We start from the raw sequence: 18,650 nt of genomic DNA on the forward strand, positions 1-18,650 counted from the left end.
TAAAGTTCATCAGTGTGAACATTAAATATCTTGTCTTTGTGGTGTATTCAATTGAATATAGGTTGAAGAGGATTTTCAAATCATTGTATTCTGTTTTTTTCTCCCCCTCTAGCTGCCACCTTATCGTGGTGGGGGAGTTTGCGTACCCGGATGATCCTAGGAACTATGTTGTCGGGGGCTTTATGCCCCTTGTAGGGTCTCCCAAGGCAAACAGGTCCTAGGTGACGGGTCAGACTAAAGTCAGTTCAGAACCTCCATGACCAGTAAAAAATCAAGGACCGAGACGTCGCCCGGTATGGCGGAGCCGGGGCCCCACCCTGGAGCCAGGCCTGGGCCTGGGGTTGGGGCTCGCACGCGAGCGCCTGGTGGTCGGGCCTTAGCCCATGGGGCCCGGCCGGGCTCAGCCCGAAAGAACGACATGGGCCCGCCACCTGCAGAGGGGGCCATGGGGGTTGGGTGCAGAGAGAATTGGGTGGTGGTCGAGGGTGGGTGGCCCCTGGCTGTTGGGACGTGGAATGTCACCTCGCTGGGGGGGAAGGAGCCTGAGCTTGTGCGGGAGGTTGAGAGATACCGAATAGAGATAGTCGGGCTCACCTCCACGCACAGCTTGGGCTCTGGTACCCAGCTCCTGGAGAGCGGCTGGACGCTTAATTTTTCTGGCGTTGCCCACGGGGAGAGGCGGAGAGCTGCGGTTGCATTGCTTATTGCTCCCTAGCTCAGTCGCCATGTGTTGGAGTTTACTCCAGTGAACGAGAGGGTCGCGTCCCTATGCCTTTGGGTCAGGGACAGGTCTCTCACTGTTGTCTCGGCCTACGGGCCGAGCGGCAGTGCAGAGTACCCAACCTTCTTGGAGTCCCTGGAAGGGGTACTAGATAGCGCTCCGACTGAGGACTCCATTGTTCTCCTGGGGGATTTCAACGCCCACGTGGGCGGCGACAGTGAGACCTGGAGGGGGGTGATCGGGAAGCACGGCCTCCCCGATCTGAACCCGAGTGGTGTTCAGTTGTTGGACTTCTGTGCTAGTCACAGTTTGTCCATCACAAACACCATATTCGAGCACAAGGGTGTCCATAAGTGCACATGGCACCAGGACACCCTGAGCCGGAGGTCGATGATCGACTTTGTAGTCGTATCATCTGACCTTCGGCCACGTGTCTTGGGCACTTGAGTGAAGAGAGGGGCAGAGCTGTCGACCGATCACCACCTGGTGGTGAGTTGGATCCGCTGGGAGGGGAGGAAGCCGGTCAGACCTGGCAGGCCCAAACGTATCGTGAGGGAACCCTCTGTGAGGGAACTGGCGGAACCCTCTGTCAGCGAGGTCTTCAACTCCCACCTCCGGGAAAGCTTCTTCCAGATCCCAGGGGAGGTTGGAGACATGGAGTCCGAGTGGACCATGTTCTCCACCTCCATTGTTGATGCGGCCGCTCGTAGCTGTGGTCGCAAGGTCTCTGGTGCCTGTCGTGGCGGCAATCCCCGAATCTGGTGGTGGACGCCAGAAGTAAGGGATGCTGTCAAGCTGAAGAAGGAGTCCTACTTATCTTTGTTGGTAGGTGGGACCCCGAAGGCAGCTGACGGGTACCGGCAGGCTAAGCGTGCCACAGCACGTGCAGTCACAGAGGCAAAAACTTGGGTCTGGGAGGAGTTTGGGGAGGCCATGCAGGAGGACTATCGGTCGGCCTCGAAAAGAGATTCTAGCAAACCGTCCGACGCCCCAGGAGGCGGAAGCAGCTCTCCACCCGCACTGTTTACGGTGCGGGTGGGGAGCTGTTGACCCTGACTGGGGATGTTGTCGGGTGGTGGAAGGAATACTTCGAGGATCTCCTCAATCCCATCGTCACGTCTTCCGAAGAGGAAGCAGAGACTGGGGACTCAGAGGTGGACTCATCCATTACCCAGGCCGAAGTCACCGAGGTGGTTTGAAAGCTCCTCGGTGGCAAGGCTCCTGGGGTGGATGAAATCCGTCCTGAGTACCTTAAGTCTCTGGATGTTGTGGGACTGTCTTGGCTGACACGCCTCTGCAACATTGCGTGGCGATCGGCGACAGTGCCTCTGGATTGGCAGACCGGGATGGTGGTCCCTCTGTTTAAGAAGGGGGACCGGAGGGTGTGTTCCAACTATAGGGGGATCACACTCATCAGCCTTCCCGGTAAGGTCTATTCCAGAGTACTGGAGAAGAGAATTCGACCGATGGTTAAACCTCGGATTCAGGAGGAGCAGTGTGGTTTTCGTCCTGGTTGCGGCACACTGGACCAGCTGTACACGCTCCATCGGGTGCTTGAGGGTTCATGGGAGTTCGCCCAACCAGTCCACATGTTTTGTAGATCTGGAGAAGGCGTTCGACCGTGTCCCTCGGGGCACTCTGTGGGGGGTGCTCCGGGAGTACAAGGTCCGGGGTCCTTTGCTAAGGGCTATCCGGTCCCTGTATGACCACAGCAGGAGCTTGGTTCGCATTGCCGGTAGTAAGTCAAACCTGTTTCCAGTGCATGTTGGCCTCCGCCAGGGCTGCCCTTTGTCACCTGGTTCTGTTCATTATTTTTATGGACAGAATTTCTAGGCGCAGCCAGGGTGTAGAGAGGGGTCTGGTTTGGGAACCACAGAATCTCGTCTCTGCTGTTTGCGGACGATGTGGTTCTGTTGGCTTAGTCAAATCAGGACCTTCAGCGTGCACTGGGGCGGTTTGCAGCCGAGTGTGAAGCGTCCGGGATGAAAATTAGCACCTCCAAATCCGAGGCCATGGTTCTCGACCGGAAAAAGGTGCTTTGCCCTCTTCAGGTCGGTGGAGTGTCCTTGCCTCAAGTGGAGCAGTTTAAGTATCTCGGGGTCTTGTTCACGAGTGAGGGACGGATGGAGCGTGAGATCGATAGACGGATTGGTGCAGCATCTGCTGTGTATTGGACCGTCGTGGTGAAGAGAGAGCTGAGTAGGGGGCAAAGCTCTCGATTTACCGATCGATCTACGTTCTGATCCTCACCCATGGTCATGAGATTTGGCTCATGACCGAAAGAACGAAGTCGCGAGTACAAGCGGCCGAGATGAGTTTCCTCCGCAGGGTGGCTGGGCGCTCCCTTAGAGATAGGGTGAGGAGCTCGGTCACTCGGGAGGAGCTTGGAGTCGAGCCGCTGCTCCTCCACGTCGAAAGGAGTCAGTTGAGGTGGCTTGGGCATCTTTTCCGGATGCCCCCTGGACGCCTCGCTGGACAGGTGTTCCGGGCACGTCCCATTGGGAGGAGGCCCTGAGGAAGACCCAGGACATGCTGGAGGGACTACATCTCTCGGCTGGCTTGGAAACGCCCCCGGAGGAGCTTGGGGAGGTGTGTGTGGATCGGGAGGTCTGGGCGGCTTTGCTTGAGCTGCTGCCCCGGCGACCCGACTACGGATAAAGCGGAAGAAAATGGATGGATGGATGTATTCTGTTTTTATTTACATTTTTCACAACGTGCCAACTTCATTGGAATTGGGGTTGTAAATATCACTTTACCTACTAAGGAATTGTAGCAATTTTTATAGACACTCTCTTCATATTCAGAGGACTAATGTAACTGGATAAATTAATAATTATACAAAGAAGCCTTATTAGTAATATTTGTGTCAAAGCCTTTTGCAGTTAATGACTTTCTGAAATCTGGAACCCATGGACACCACATCATGCTAAGCTTCACCCCCTCAAATGCTTTTACTGCAGCCTCCTTTAGTTTTGTCTTCAGGAAGTGCAATGCATGGTCTATGGAGTTGTGCTCAGTTGACTAACCTGACCATTAAAGAACATTCAATGTCTTTGTCATGGAAAAGTTCCTGCATTGCTTTGGAAGCGTATTTTGGGCCATTATCCACCCGAGCTGTGAAGTGCTGTCACGTTTGGCAGCACTTGGCCAAATCTGACTACTACAGCCCTATATACTTCAGAATTCTTTTTTTTTTTTTTTTTTTTTTTTTTTTTTTTTTTAAAGATGTTTACCGGCAACATTTAATCTGGTCTTTGTTCATGAGTGGTACCAAATAGTTTGCACTTTCTAAAACCTTTATATTTACTAGGGTTGAGCCGGATGCTCATTTCAGACGAGCATTTTTGATGAGTACGAGCATGATACGAATAAAACTCATCAATATCTGTGCTCGTGCTGAAGGAAAATTCTCAATGGCTGACTGACTGTCTTCACGCTCTGTGATTGGCCAGTCACACACAGCGCCCGCCCCTCCCTACGCGTCTCTCTGCAGCTGCTCCAACCTGTCTCTCACTCTTGCGAAGATACACACACAGACAGGATCTCTCTCTCTCTGTACTTGGCTTGATTCTACCTCACGTTGCTCTGTCAGTACTCAAACAGTTTTCTTTAGCTCGCCTCTTTTTCGGTTTGTCTGATATTACTTGGTGAACTTGTTTTGTATTGTACGCGATGCTTTAGACAAGACAGATCTGAAAACGGCTCGTGTCATGAAAAAATCGCAGTTTGATCATAAAATAATAATAATAAAAGAAAGTTGTGTTGAGTATGACAACTCTTATTCATGCATACTTAGTAGTTCGTAATTTCTTACTACACTGAATGTCAATTCCGAGGCTTCTGTTATTCATTCATACACTTAAGAATACACTTAGAAAACGTGTTCTGTAAATAGTTCTCTTACTTTTGTGATCAAAAACATTGATTTGAATCTCAGTTTTGAGGCTGTTCTGTAAATAGTTTTCAAATAAACAATAAATACAGCAACTTCTGATCAATCCATATCAATTTCAGACTTAAAATAATGTACTGATTTAAGCCCAACCATTTCGGGTTAAACCCCGCCCACTACGAGTATAGATATGGATACAGATAATTTAGATGGTTGAACAGATACAGATAGTGGTGTACTTGCTCATCCCTAATATTTACATTCTTGAAGGTATCCCTTTGATTGTAGACTTTGACAGTCATATGTCCACCACCTTCAGGGTGTTTATGACACCTGTAAATGTTGTGAGGGGGGTTTTTTGTTCAACATGGAAAGAATTCTGTCATCATCCACTTTGTCTTCTGGGGTATTGCAGACCTTTTAGTTTTGATTAATGTAAAATGTGTTGAATTGATATTTTGGCCACTTTTCTTTTTTCAGCTTAGTTATGGCCTCCTGCACTTGCATCAGTGCCTCTTTGGCCCTCTTTTTGAGAGTTCCAATTACTCCAGCGCTTTTATTTGCCATGAAGTAAGAAGGGAACAGGCCACAACTGGGCAAAAAAACAAAACAAAACCCTGCTTGTTTGTCAACTGTCAAATGACTTATGGCCTGTATGAATGTACAAATGGCTGTAATTCCTAAATGGTTAACAAGATAGTTTGACTAAAGCTAATGATGAATTAAATCAGAAAGGCTACAGTACAAACACATAAATGGTAAATGGACTGCATTTATATAGCGCTTTTCCATCTGCATCAGATGCTCAAAGCGCTTTACAAATAATGCCTCACATTCACTCCGATGTGAGGGTGCTGCCATACAAAGTGCTCACTACACACTGGGAGCAACTAGACCATGGGTTCCAAATGAAGCAATCATTTGGAACCCATTGTGATTGTTCAGAGGCAAAAATTCCAAAATTGTCAGAGTCTAAATGCATAGGCACCCTATTGTGCAATTCTGCAGGTTTTTTTTCCCATAATTATGTCAATAAGTCATTCAAATGCTTTGACAGTTAATTCGGTCAATTTTTACAATCTTGCATGCTGTTTAAAGATGAAGTCATCTTTGTGTATGAAACCTGACATGGTGAAGAAAAAACTGAAATAAATCTATCTTGTAGCTATTAAAGAACTTAATATGCAAAGAAGTGGACATAATTGACATAACACATATATTGTTTAACAAAATTTATATGCAGTTGAGGAAAGTGACTTTGAATGTTTTAAGCCAAGGTATATTTAAACCTATTTGAACAATAAAAGCATGAGCAGAATTAAAGCCTTAAAGACACTTTTTTGACAATAGGTGGCACTATTTCATAACTTTAGAATCTTCACATGTTTAATACCTTTGTTCCTCACCTCAGGCAAAGGAGGCCACAGGGGCAGGCGCCACTGTGATTTATGTACCTCCTCCATTTGCGGCAGCAGCCATCTTTGAGGCCATTGATGCAGAGATGCCCCTCGCTGTGTGCATCACTGAGGGCATCCCCCAGCAGGACATGGTGAGAGTCAAACATAAACTTCTACGTCAGAGTGCCACTCGCCTCATCGGCCCCAACTGCCCAGGAGTCATCAATGTAAGCCTCTATGCACACAAAAAGAACACGCTTTAAGTAATTACTGTAAACAATTTTGTCATGTTAGGGTGGCTTGAATGCAGCTGTCTGAAATTTAACCTTGAGGGCTTTCATTTAGGGCTGCAAAAGTTGATGCAGTTATTGTGGGAAATATTGCCATTACAGTTGTGATGCGGTAAGTGTATAGTATTATATTTAAAAGCATAATGACCCCCGCCCCCCAAAAAAAAATAAAATTGCAAAGTGGATTTGTCACAATTATTTAGCAGCTCAATTAAAATAAGTGCTAGTTATGTCAGTTATAAAGTAAATGGTGGTAGTACAGTGTGATGTAGCAATTTTCACCTTGTATGTCAGTGTTATGGCCCAAGAGTGATACTCTGTTCTAACGTCCCAGGAGATAGTGTGTGTGTGTGCTTCTTTCACATATTTCATGCCTAAATTATGTTTGTAGCAGAAGAATTTCTATGCACAGTCAGAGTGATTTTGCACAATGACCCTTTAACAGTTATCTTATTTGATCAAGAGTTTGATATGGGCTATTTACATTTTTAAATATCCTCTTCAAAAGATACACCCTAAATGGGGGTGGGGGGACACTATACAGTCACTTTTTTTCAAAGTTTTACCTATATGACAAATATATAGCTGCATTAATGATCATCTGCTTTTGTGTAAAAATGACTTTATAGTGATGTGCATCAATGAAAAAAATTTATTAACTAATGTTCAGTAGCAGATCATCATATACCTATTAATATATCATTTTTTGACAGTGTTCCAGACAAATATGTCCCACATTTAGAAACCTGAGACTGTTTGAGACATTTTCATATAGAATACATGTCCATTATGCGAAAAAGAAGTCCCTTAAAATAAATTTTTTAAGCTATAGTAAAATCAAGAAAATACACAGTAAAATCACCAGTGTAAAACCAACACTGACAGTGTTAATTTAGCACTGACAGTGTACATATGGTCTTACTCTGGCTAGAGTGGGACCATATGTTCACTGTCAGTGTTAATTTAACACTGGTGAATTTACTTTTCACTCTTAGAGCTCTAAAGGTTAAAGGTCATCATTTTAGAAATTTTGATATGAATAAACCTGATTTATATTTTATAGGTTTGATGCCATTACAAAATTCAGACATGTCACAGCTCAAGGGTTCACAAACATTAGGGCACCCTTGTAAGTAACAAAGTACATTAGGAAAACTTTAAAAGAAGCTAAAATCGAGGCAGTTCCCGTGCTCAAAATTTCTCTTCTAGTTGAAGAAACAATGTCCCTGTTCTGCCATAATAAATATTTTATGACGAAATACCTGCATTAACAAACTGGTTGGTTGTTAATTGTGTGAAGTTTCACTGAAATCAATATATTGGTTTAGAAAGAGATTACAAGACTTAGACAGGATATAATAATGCAGTTACAGGGTTCTAGCTAGCGCAAACTTGCATTTCGGCCCATTACGCTATAATTTTGGACCGTTACGATTTTCAGTACAGCGTCTGTAATCAACGGTTTCTGCAGCGCGACTCCAGTTTGAAGCGTGAATCGAAGCATTCGGTTCTTAACCCCTCTGAAAGCCATTAAAATATCATGAGTCACTTTTGTGTGTATTAAAGTCACTAACTGGGACTCTGGTCTTGCGGTCGAGAAACGATAATCGTCCTCTGTTCCATTGTCACAGCTTTAAACGCTGCGCGGCTCTTCTGCCGAGACAGGGTCTGCTCGGAATTAGTAACTTCAAAACGAATCGCCGCTTTAAATAAAATGACACCTCTTACAAACGTTGCAGTACAGACAAACTACAGTCGACTAAAACGTTTTTTCCTCCCAAAATGAGACATCTTGCATTCTTTATAAACCTGACCTGCAGCACATCTGCAGCTAGAGCTCAGCTCATAGATATGGAAATACATTCATGCCAATAATAATGTCTGAAAGGAAATGCTTTTGACAAAAACTAACAGATTTTATTTCTGTTTATGTCCAGAGATCAAGGATCCACCATGTAGAGTTTATTATGTCCAGAGTTTAAGGATCCAGTAACCAATTTCATATTTATTTACTTTAAGACTCAATAAAATGTTGTTCAATTTCAACTTAATCAGCTTATAAAGTGCCAAATTACACAAAAGCCATCTCAAGGTGCCTCACACAGAACAGTTCAACATAAAAAAATAAAAATAAAAAAATGCAAATACCTAATTAAAAACAGAAGTAAAAGAATAAAACATAACAAAATAAAAACTACTCATAAGAAAGAGAATAAAAATGTTTTAATTCTTGACTTAAAAATGTGCACGGACTCCGACTGCCTCACTGAGGGCCATGTACTGGCTAACCCAGAATGAGATTGCCCACTCAACAAACTTCCCCAGCCTTCTGGACATGATGAAGGGTGTTGGGCTGTCGTACCTGGCTTTTCCCCTTTGGGTACCCCTAGAATGGCCAATTTTTACCTTGAATTTTCAAAAGCTTCTCCCCTTCAGCGCCATCTCCCCCCCCCCGGTCGCTTCACTCCCTCATTACCATTATGCTAAAATTTTATCCTAGCTAGAACCCTGCAGTTAGCTGTTCCAAAGATTAAGGGCTGCTGCCATAAAAACATGGTCCTAGTTTTCAACCTAGATACTAACACCACCAAAAGCATCCGTTTAGAACAAAGTGACCTGGTGGGAGTGTGGGGATGCACAATTCCAGTAAGGTATGATGCTACCTATCCTTTCAAGTACTTGAGTTAACACTTTAAAATCAAATCTAAAATATTAGAGTTAGAGTAAAATGGGAAATGTGGTTTCATTTACGTTCAATTTTTTTAAAAGCCAATATTTAGTCTTCTGTACCAGCTGCAAACACAATTAATGGTTGGCTAACGATTGTGTACAAGGAATTACAGTCATCAGACTGGGAGGAAACAAATGTGTGACTTACTTTTTACTAGTCACTTAAACAGAAATGGCTTGACTTTGTGGTCACTCTAAAAAATATATAAATAAATAAATAAAAATAGAAAAACTGCACAACTGAGTGCTAACATGTTTTTGAACTTACACCTAGATTTCTTCCGGAAGGCTTATTTTATGATACTAAAAAGTTGAGGAGCATCGGGAGCACGGACATCGACCCAGATAAAATTTTAAATACATATGTGAAATAATGAAGCTACATAATACATAAATTAATAAAATAAATTCATGAAGTCCAAGATACATTCAGTGACTTAGGCTTTGTCCAGACTGTCAGTAAAAAACCCAATTATTATTATTGTTATTATGACCATGGCTGACTGAAAGGTTCTGTCTCTGATGTGATCCCCCCCAAGTGTCTTTGTGTGTCTTTGATGAAAAATATATTCCCAGTGACAATTTAAATCAATTCCTTTTCAGCCCGGAGAATGCAAGATTGGGATCATGCCAGGACATATTCATAAAAAAGGAAGAATTGGTAAGATTTCCCAAACTGTTTATGGATTATGGATTCTGAATCACAGATGTACACTGCATCCCAAACGTATTCACAGTACTTCACTTTTTCCACAATTTATGTTACAGCTTTACTCCAAATGGATGAAATTAATTTTTTCCCCTCAGAATTATACACATTATACTCTATAATGACAATGTGAAAAAAGTTTTTTTTTTTAAATTTATTTATTTGTTTTAGATTTTTGCGAACTTGGAAAAATTTTAAAAAGAAATCAAATGTACAAAAGTATTCACAGTCTTTGCCATGAAGCTCAAAACTGAGCTCAGGTTTATCCCATTTCCACTGATGATCCTTGAGTTGTTTCTACAGCTTAATTGAAGTCCACCTGGGGTAAATTCAGTTGATTGGACACAAGGTTTTAGGCAGCGAGCCGTCCTGCTGTCATTTGGGCAGTCAATTTTTAAAAAAGATGGCCGAAAAAAATAGCGGACAGATTTGCTTAAAGCCATCTAAAATTAGGACTGGGTCTAATCGCTGGAGCCGTGTGTGTGTGTGTGTGTGTGTGTGTGTGTGTGTGTGTGTGTGTGTGTGTGTGTGTGTGTGTGTGTGTGTGTGTGTGTGTGTGTGTGTGTGTGTGTGTGTGTGTGTGTGTGTGTGTGTGTCGCCTGGCTGCGTGGAGGGAGAGGGGAGGGGTATGAGCTGCTTCAGTCAGTGCTTGGAGAGAGCGTGCGGAGAGCAGAGTGAAGCAACACATTAAGAAAACAAACAAAACTGTTGTGCTGCATATATTTCTCCCTGGACTGTTCTGATGTTACGTCCTGTTCACCTCATGTGCATGTGTCTGTGACAGTTATACTGAAATTCTGAGATGAAATAAATCGTCAAAATTTCTTAAAAAATGAGAATATATGAATGAACATTATAAAAATCACACACACGTGTGTTAAAAAAACTGATGTGGAGAAACTCTGCAGTGATGTTCAGAAGCAGAAATCACATAAAGCAGGTGAGAACTCTGAACTTTAACAGGCTGTTATTTTCCAAAGACATTTATTTTAGAGAGTTTAAAATAGTTGTTTTATGTTCAAGCACAAAACATGACTGAGGAGAAAAAAAGAGGAAAACTTGAGTCAGAATAAAAAAACAAGCTGCTAATTTTTGTTATTTTTTCAAAAGTTATTAGGCTGCAGCTATGCATTTCATTTATTCATTTATTTCAAGGTAAGTTACCGCTTATTATTTTCAAAAATCATGAGTCAAATCAGTCTGCATTGTTCAGTTTTCCTGCACGTCTGTGTATTTTTTTTTCCTTCTTCATAAAAAGGAAATGTTAGTACTTCTCTTTATAACAGTTCTGTAATTTCAGAAATGCAACAGAAACAACCACAAATCAGAAAAAGTTGGGGCTATATATAAAATGAAAATAAAAATAAAAATGTTGCACTAATCCCAGTTTTTCCACTCACACCCACAGAAGCCTAAAAATCTTCCAGAGTTGTGTCTTGGTGGCTTCCCTCACTTGTCTCCTTCCAACATGGACATTTAGTTTTTGAGAACTGCCTACCTGACACAGATTTGCCATAAAGTACCACACAGTTTGTATTTCTGAATGATCAATGTAAATAGTCTAAGAAATATTCAGTGACTTGGAAACATTCATGTATTCATCCTCTGACATTTCTCAAGAAAACTGGCTGTAAAAATGATTAATTCATTCTTACATTAGAATAAACTGCCCTGTCCCAACCTTTTTTTTTTCTTGGAAAATGCTGCAAGCCTTAAATGTAGGAATGGATATATATGAACAAAAAATATATGATATATGGATATATACAACCCCTGGCAAAAATTATGGAATCACCGGCCTCGGAGGATGTTCATTCAGTTGTTTAATTTTGTAGAAAAAAAGCAGATCACAGACATGACACAAAACTAAAGTCATTTCAAATGGCAACTTTCTGGCTTTAAGAAACACTATAAGAAATCAAGAAAAAAAGATTGTGGCAGTCAGTAACGGTTACTTTTTTAGACCAAGCAGAGGAAAAAAATATGGAATCACTCAATTCTGAGGAAAAAATTATGGAATCACCCTGTAAATTTTCATCCCCAAAACTAACACCTGCATCATATCAGATCTGCTCGTTAGTCTGCATCTAAAAAGGAGTGAACACACCTTGGAGAGCTGTTGCACCAAGTGGACTGACATGAATCATGGCTCCAACACGAGAGATGTCAATTGAAACAAAGGAGAGGATTATCAAACTCTTAAAAGAGAGTAAATCATCACGCAATGTTGCAAAAGATGTTGGTTGTTCACAGTCAGCTGTGTCTAAAGTCTGGACCAAATACAAACAACATGGGAAGGTTGTTAAAGGCAAACATACTGGTAGACCAAGGAAGACATCAAAGCGTCAAGACAGAAAACTTAAAGCAATATGTCTCAAAAATCGAAAAATGTACAACAAAACAAATGAGGAACGAATGGGAGGAAACTGGAGTCAACGTCTGTGACCGAACTGTAAGAAACCGCCTAAAGGAAATGGGATTTACATACAGAAAAGCTAAGCGAAAGGCATCATTAACACCTAAACAGAAAAAAACAAGGTTACAATGGGCTAAGGAAAAGCAATTGTGGACTGTGGATGACTGGATGAAAGTCATATTCAGTGATGAATCTCGAATCTGCATTGGGCAAGGTGATGATGCTGGAACTTTTGTTTGGTGCCTTTCCAATGAGATTTATAAAGATGACTGCCTGAAGAGAACATGTAAATTTCCACAGTCATTGATGATATGGGGCTGCATGTCAGGTAAAGGCACTGGGGAGATGGCTGTCATTACATCATCAATAAATGCACAAGTTTATGTTGATATTTTGGACAATTGAAAGGATGTTTGGGGATGATGAAATCATTTTTCAAGATGATAATGCATCTTGCCATAGAGCAAAAACTGCAAAAACATTCCTTGCAAAAAGACACATAGGGTCAATGTCATGGCATAGGGTCAATGTCAATGAGCAGATCTGATTTGATGCAGGTGTTAATTTGGGGGATGAAAATTTACAGGGTGATTCCATAATTTTTTCCTCAGAATTGAGTGATTCCATATTTTTTTCCTCTGCTTGGTCTAAAAAAGTAACCGTTACTGACTGCCACAATCTTTTTTCTTGATTTCTTATAGTGTTTCTTAAAGCCAGAAAGTTGCCATTTGAAATGACTTTAGTTTTGTGTCATGTCTGTGATCTGCTTTTTTTTCTACAAAATTAAACAACTGAATGAACATCCTCTGAGGCCGGTGATTCCATAATTTTTGCCAGGGGTTGTATTAACAAAAAATAAATAAAAAATAAAGCTGACCACACAAAACATGAAATATGCTGGTTTCATACAGTCTGCAATTACAGAAATAGACGTCAGAATAAATGTCAGGATCATTACGTGTCCCCCACCACCACATTTTTCATATCCTCCAAACATTTCTGATTTGGAATTGTAAAAAACAAAACAAACAAAAAAAAATTTTTTAAATATATGTAGTTGAACTGTATATAGAAAATTCATGTTTTCGTAAAAGGGTGATACACATTCTGGAAATTTTGCCAGTGCATGTAAACCTATGAGCACAACTGGAAATGTTTGTGTATGTATAAATAGTTTCAGCTACTCTCTCTGGATTCTCCAAGTGTCCAATCTTAAAATTCCTTATGATAATACATAAAGAACATCAAGTGTTATCTAATGTGAAACACTCTTTTAAATTATAGTTTTTTCACAGCACCGTATTTTAATCCTACACTGAACTGGTGCTGCTGACAGCTTGATAAGCAGTATGTGCTGCTGCTGTTCGGAGAACCTTTGCTGAAAGTCTGTTGTATAGTAAACTGCCATCCTTCTCACTATTTTTAAAGCTGTTTCAGAGCTTTAGTATGATAGAACTTCCTTGTTTTGTTGTCATGCACAAACAGTTTTGCCCTATATATAAGCATTTAGTTTTTCTACCCTTTGTACTTTATACATCTCCTGCTTTTGGAGCAAAGTGGCTAACATTGAATTTGTTCCATATACAATGGGATATGTGTGTGTGTGGTCACATTGTGAGCATGGTGAAACCAATGTGCATGGTAGACATTGCATATTTACTATTTGCTACTCCTTCTTAAAGGATCAGAGTGATGTGGCCAATTTTGGGTCAAAATAAAGATGAATATGAGGAGACAATTTAGAATGTGAGCTTTTACATCCCCAATTCCAGTGAAGTTGGGACATTGTGTAAAATGTAAATAAAAACAATACAATGATTTGCAAATCCTGTTCAACCTATATCCATTTGAATACACCACAAAGACAAGACATTTAAAGTTCAAACTGATAAACTTTGTTTTTGTGCGATTATTTGCTCATTTTGAAATGGATGCCTGCAACACGTTTCAAAAAAGCTGGGACAGTGGAGGATTTCCATTCTAAACAATCAGAAGGCGTGAAAATGGCATTCGTAACATTCACATTGCGTTCGGGGGGACATTTCTGCCACATCAAATATCATGGCCGAATGTCCTGAATGTGCCTGAATGCATCACAAGTGCACCTCGAGTGCTGCTGGATTATTTTTTGCTGAACCACAATCGTACAGCTTGTACGTGCATTGTTACTGTTCTTACTGCATTCTGGCAGCTGTCCGGGTACTCTTACTGTGTTCCATCTATTGCTGTACTGCATTCAGAGGCTCATGCACATAGCATGTGCACGTATCGGTCAGAGCGCAGTCTGGGTATTCGGATGGCTGTCCTCTGCAATTCTTATTCCCTCCCAGATGTGGCACAGATATTGGGTTTTTTCACATTCTGCCTGATTCGGCTTGGCTCGTGTTCATTCGTACTAAGTGTGATGGGGCCGTTAGCATTTGCACCACAAGTAGGAAACTCAAGTGACATAATAGCATAGCATATTAGGTTTTGCTCTTCTTTTTTCACATTTGCTTTGTTTTTACCTATTGCAAAAAAAAAAAAGCTTCTCCATGTGCTTGGTTGTCAGGAGTGACGAGTCTTCTCCCATCTGATTGGCTGCCTGTCAAACCTGTTTGAGAGGTTCAGAAATGTTCAAGTTGAAGAGCTGGATGCAGGGCTTTCTCTCTAGACAATGACATATGCTCTGTTCTCACTTTAAAAATAGACTCTGGTGCTCAGAGGGGGGGGGGCAAAGCTGGGGCTCAGGAAAAAAGGTATATGAACACTAACCTGGACTTAAATATGGAGTTATAATTTGAATGGAATAGCCCATGGACTGCATTTGATGTTGTGGTTTTCCATCAGATACAGATGCTAGTGCTTTGCAACAATGCCTGGCATCATGATTCACCAGTTCTTTCAGCTGCACACTGGGAGTAGCTTGGGGGGTTAAGGATGTTCTGCAGTGGTGTCTTGGGCTTTTTTTTATTATACGTGTCATGATGTTTCTGTCTTCAGCTCTTTTTTCCTTTGTGAATCCATTCAGTATCTGTGGCTTAGTACACCAGTGGTTTATTGGCAGTGTTCAGTGCCTGTGCAATGCTTATGATTGATACCTTATTCTTCATCCCCAACTTCAAAATAGGTTCTTCATCTCCCATAAGTAGCAGCTGCAGTAGCCACATAGGTAAACAAAAAGTTTTCCTATGTTTTTAATACATGTAGATGGACGTACAAGAAAAGATGAGCTGCAAACATTCTAAATTGTCTTCTTGCATTCATCTTTTGGTCTCAAAGCCAAATGTCTTCTGTGTATAGCAGAAACAAATAAATTGGCCTTGTCGGTTCCAAAGCTGTCAGACGTGACTGTAGGTGGCCCCTGGGTGTAGATGAGATGATTATATTTGTGGGAGGTTATGTGAAGAAATTTGCATATTAATGAGGACCGAGTGATTTCTCTTGTGAAAAGGATAATTCTAACAGCACGTTGTAGACAGTATTTTTAATTTACTGATGTTAATGCCTAAAGGTTTTGCGCAATAGTGTATATGTTAGCCATGCAGATACAGCGTTTGTGCATATGCTACTTATAACCAATAAAGTTGTAGCCGAGCATTTAGCTAATCAATTATTTTGCAAGTATTATTATTATTATTGTTTTCTTGAAGCTCTGTAACTAAGTTGTAGTATAACTTTTACAGGAATTGTGTCTCGATCGGGCACCCTGACATATGAAGCTGTGCACCAAACTACACAAGTTGGCCTCGGGCAGTCACTCTGCATTGGTAAGACACTGCTAACCCTAACACACAATAATGTACTTTTCATGTTTTATGGATCTGCACTACATTTTTCCACACTAAAAGTCATGGTTTGTTGTTGGGAGTTCGTGTGACTTATATTCTGAAGCGACTTGTATGTTTAAAAAAAATAAATAAATAAAAATTACGGGTGTAACCATACACATGAATCACAGTTAGGTATGTTTTTGGCATGGTGGAAACAAGAAACAACATTAAACTGCTATGTTTGTTTTAATTAAAGGAGAGAGAGGGGCATCTTCGTCACGGGGTTCATTTAATTTTAGTGTGTGTTGAACGCTGTGCTGTCACACTGGAGTCTAATCGTATATCCATTGCTATAAAAACACCTGAGGTGTTTGTTACTGCTTTGGCCCCATCTGAATTGTTAAGCTGGAGGCTGCTTCAGTTCTGTACTCACCTTTTTCTTCTGCTACTAATGTGCAATTCAGGAGATGTTTGACAGACAACCAGTTCCACACTTGGTCCCAGATGAACCAGAGTTCTCACCAACATGTTTCATCGTAATGGGCCATTACACTATTACTAGTGATGTTGACGCTGCGATTAGGGCTGTTACACTGTCTTTCAAGCTGTGTAATAGCCACTTTGATACAGATTGTGACAGCTGGGCTGCTATGTACGTGGTTATTTCTGAATGAAATGTTTATCTATCAGGGCTTTCAAATTATGTCAGTGGGATTTCTCTCTACTACACCTACTTTCAGATCATTTTCAAAAAATAATTTACTACAGTCTAAAGTCTTCCCACCACACTCTGCTGCCTCTTGTGTCAAGCTAAGCACATGATTTGTTATTGCGATCTACTCTATGATGAACACTCAATCCTCCGCGCTCAATGTGATCATGGCTTCCTCAAAGTGAAAGCCTGGTTCCTTGTCCGACAAGACAGACAAGAGCTAAAAAAATGTGGTTTTAGGCATTAATCCCTGAATGAACCCTAGAAGGCCATGGGCCAGCATGGTCAGCATGGTATAGTCAGTAATAATAAGCATGTAACTGGTGGTTCAGTTCAACACTCACCCGTCCTCTCTATTCTCACTCATTCACTCACATACACTATGAACCCCATTTGTTGGATGAGATTAATAATCAATGTGTATGAGGATCGCAGCCATATAACCACTGAAAGCTGTCCAGGCTGCCCTTCAGTGTGTTGTTGTTATTACTGTGTTAGGCTGATGTAGCTGAACCGTAGAGATGCTTTAGAACTTCGCATTTGATAAAGTTTTCCAGCTGGTTAGCAGCACAGATGTCTGCTAACACAGTGGATTACATCGTAGGTATATATATCGTTGGCTCTCACTGCGGTATTGTATCACTTCCTGTTCCGGAGCACAGCAGTGTTTTTCTGTATCTGTTAGCTGTTTAATCTGCGCAGTTAGATTGATCTAGTTATCTAGATTACGATTTGTTTCCCAGTGTAATCTTTACGTGCCTTAACTAAAGCACTCCTTCTGCTGAATCACCTCTAAATTATTTACACATTATTCACTTTGCGTGTTTTTAGGAATCCGCTAGCTTAGCGTAGCTACTAGCTCTTAGCCGATTTAGCATGGCGGCTTCTCCTGTCTCTCCCGCACTTTTCTGCTCTGGGTGTGAAATGTTTAGTTATTCCTCGGCCTCCTTTAGCAGTAATGGTACTTGTAATAAGTGTAGCTTATTCGTAGCTTTGGAGGCCAGGCTGGGCGAATTGGAGACTCGGCTCCGCACCGTGGAAAATTCTACAGCTAGCCAGGCCCCTGTAGTCGGTGCGGACCAAGGTAGCTTAGCCGCCGTTAGTTACCCCCTGGCAGATCCCGAGCAGCCGGGAAAGCAGGCTGACTGGGTGACTGTGAGGAGGAAGCGTAGCCCTAAACAGAAGCCCCGTGTACACCGCCAACCCGTTCACATCTCTAACCGTTTTTCCCCACTCGACGACACACCCGCCGAGGATCAAACTCTGGTTATTGGCGACTCTGTTTTGCGAAATGTGAAGTTAGCGACACCAGCAACCATAGTCAATTGTCTTCCGGGGGCCAGAGCAGGCGACATTGAAGGAAATTTGAAACTGCTGGCTAAGGCTAAGCGTAAATTTGGTAAGATTGTAATTCACGTCGGCAGTAATGACACCCGGTTACGCCAATCGGAGGTCACTAAAATTAATATTAAATCGGTGTGTAACTTTGCAAAAACAATGTCGGACTCTGTAGTTTTCTCTGGGCCCCTCCCCAATCAGACCGGGAGTGCCATGTTTAGCCGCATGTTCTCCTTGAATTGCTGGCTGTCTGAGTGGTGTCCAAAAAATGAGGTGAGCTTCATAGATAATTGGCAAAGCTTCTGGGGAAAACCTGGTCTTGTTAGGAGAGACGGCATCCATCCCACTTTGGATGGAGCAGCTCTCATTTCTAGAAATCTGGCCAATTTTCTTAAATCCTCCAAACCGTGACTATCCAGGGTTGGGACCAGGAAGCAGAGTTGTAGTCTTACACACCTCTCTGCAGCTTCTCTCCCCCTGCCATCCCCTCATTACCCCATCCCCGTAGAGACGGTGCCTGCTCCCAGACTACCAATAACCAGCCAAAATCTATTTAAGCATAAAAATTCAAAAAGAAAAAATAATATAGCACCTTCAACTGCACCACAGACTAAAACAGTTAAATGTGGTCTATTAAACATTAGGTCTCTCTCTTCTAAGTCCCTGTTGGTAAATGATATAATAATTGATCAA

General features: G+C 41.9%; 1 protein-coding gene across 1 annotated transcript in view; it reads left to right on the top strand.

Moving 5' to 3' along the window:
• The window catches only part of suclg1 (succinate-CoA ligase GDP/ADP-forming subunit alph), a 92,868-nt gene that overhangs the window by 23,815 nt on the left and 50,403 nt on the right, over positions 1 to 18,650 (top strand). The window contains exons 4-6 of the mRNA XM_034187876.1: positions 6,025 to 6,237; positions 9,634 to 9,691; positions 15,821 to 15,904. Of these exons, the coding sequence (XP_034043767.1) occupies positions 6,025 to 6,237; positions 9,634 to 9,691; positions 15,821 to 15,904 (355 nt within the window). The remainder of the gene's footprint in view (positions 1 to 6,024; positions 6,238 to 9,633; positions 9,692 to 15,820; positions 15,905 to 18,650) is intronic.

This window comes from Thalassophryne amazonica, chromosome 15 (assembly GCF_902500255.1).
Source record: "Thalassophryne amazonica chromosome 15, fThaAma1.1, whole genome shotgun sequence".
NCBI classification, from domain to species: Eukaryota; Metazoa; Chordata; class Actinopteri; order Batrachoidiformes; family Batrachoididae; genus Thalassophryne; species Thalassophryne amazonica.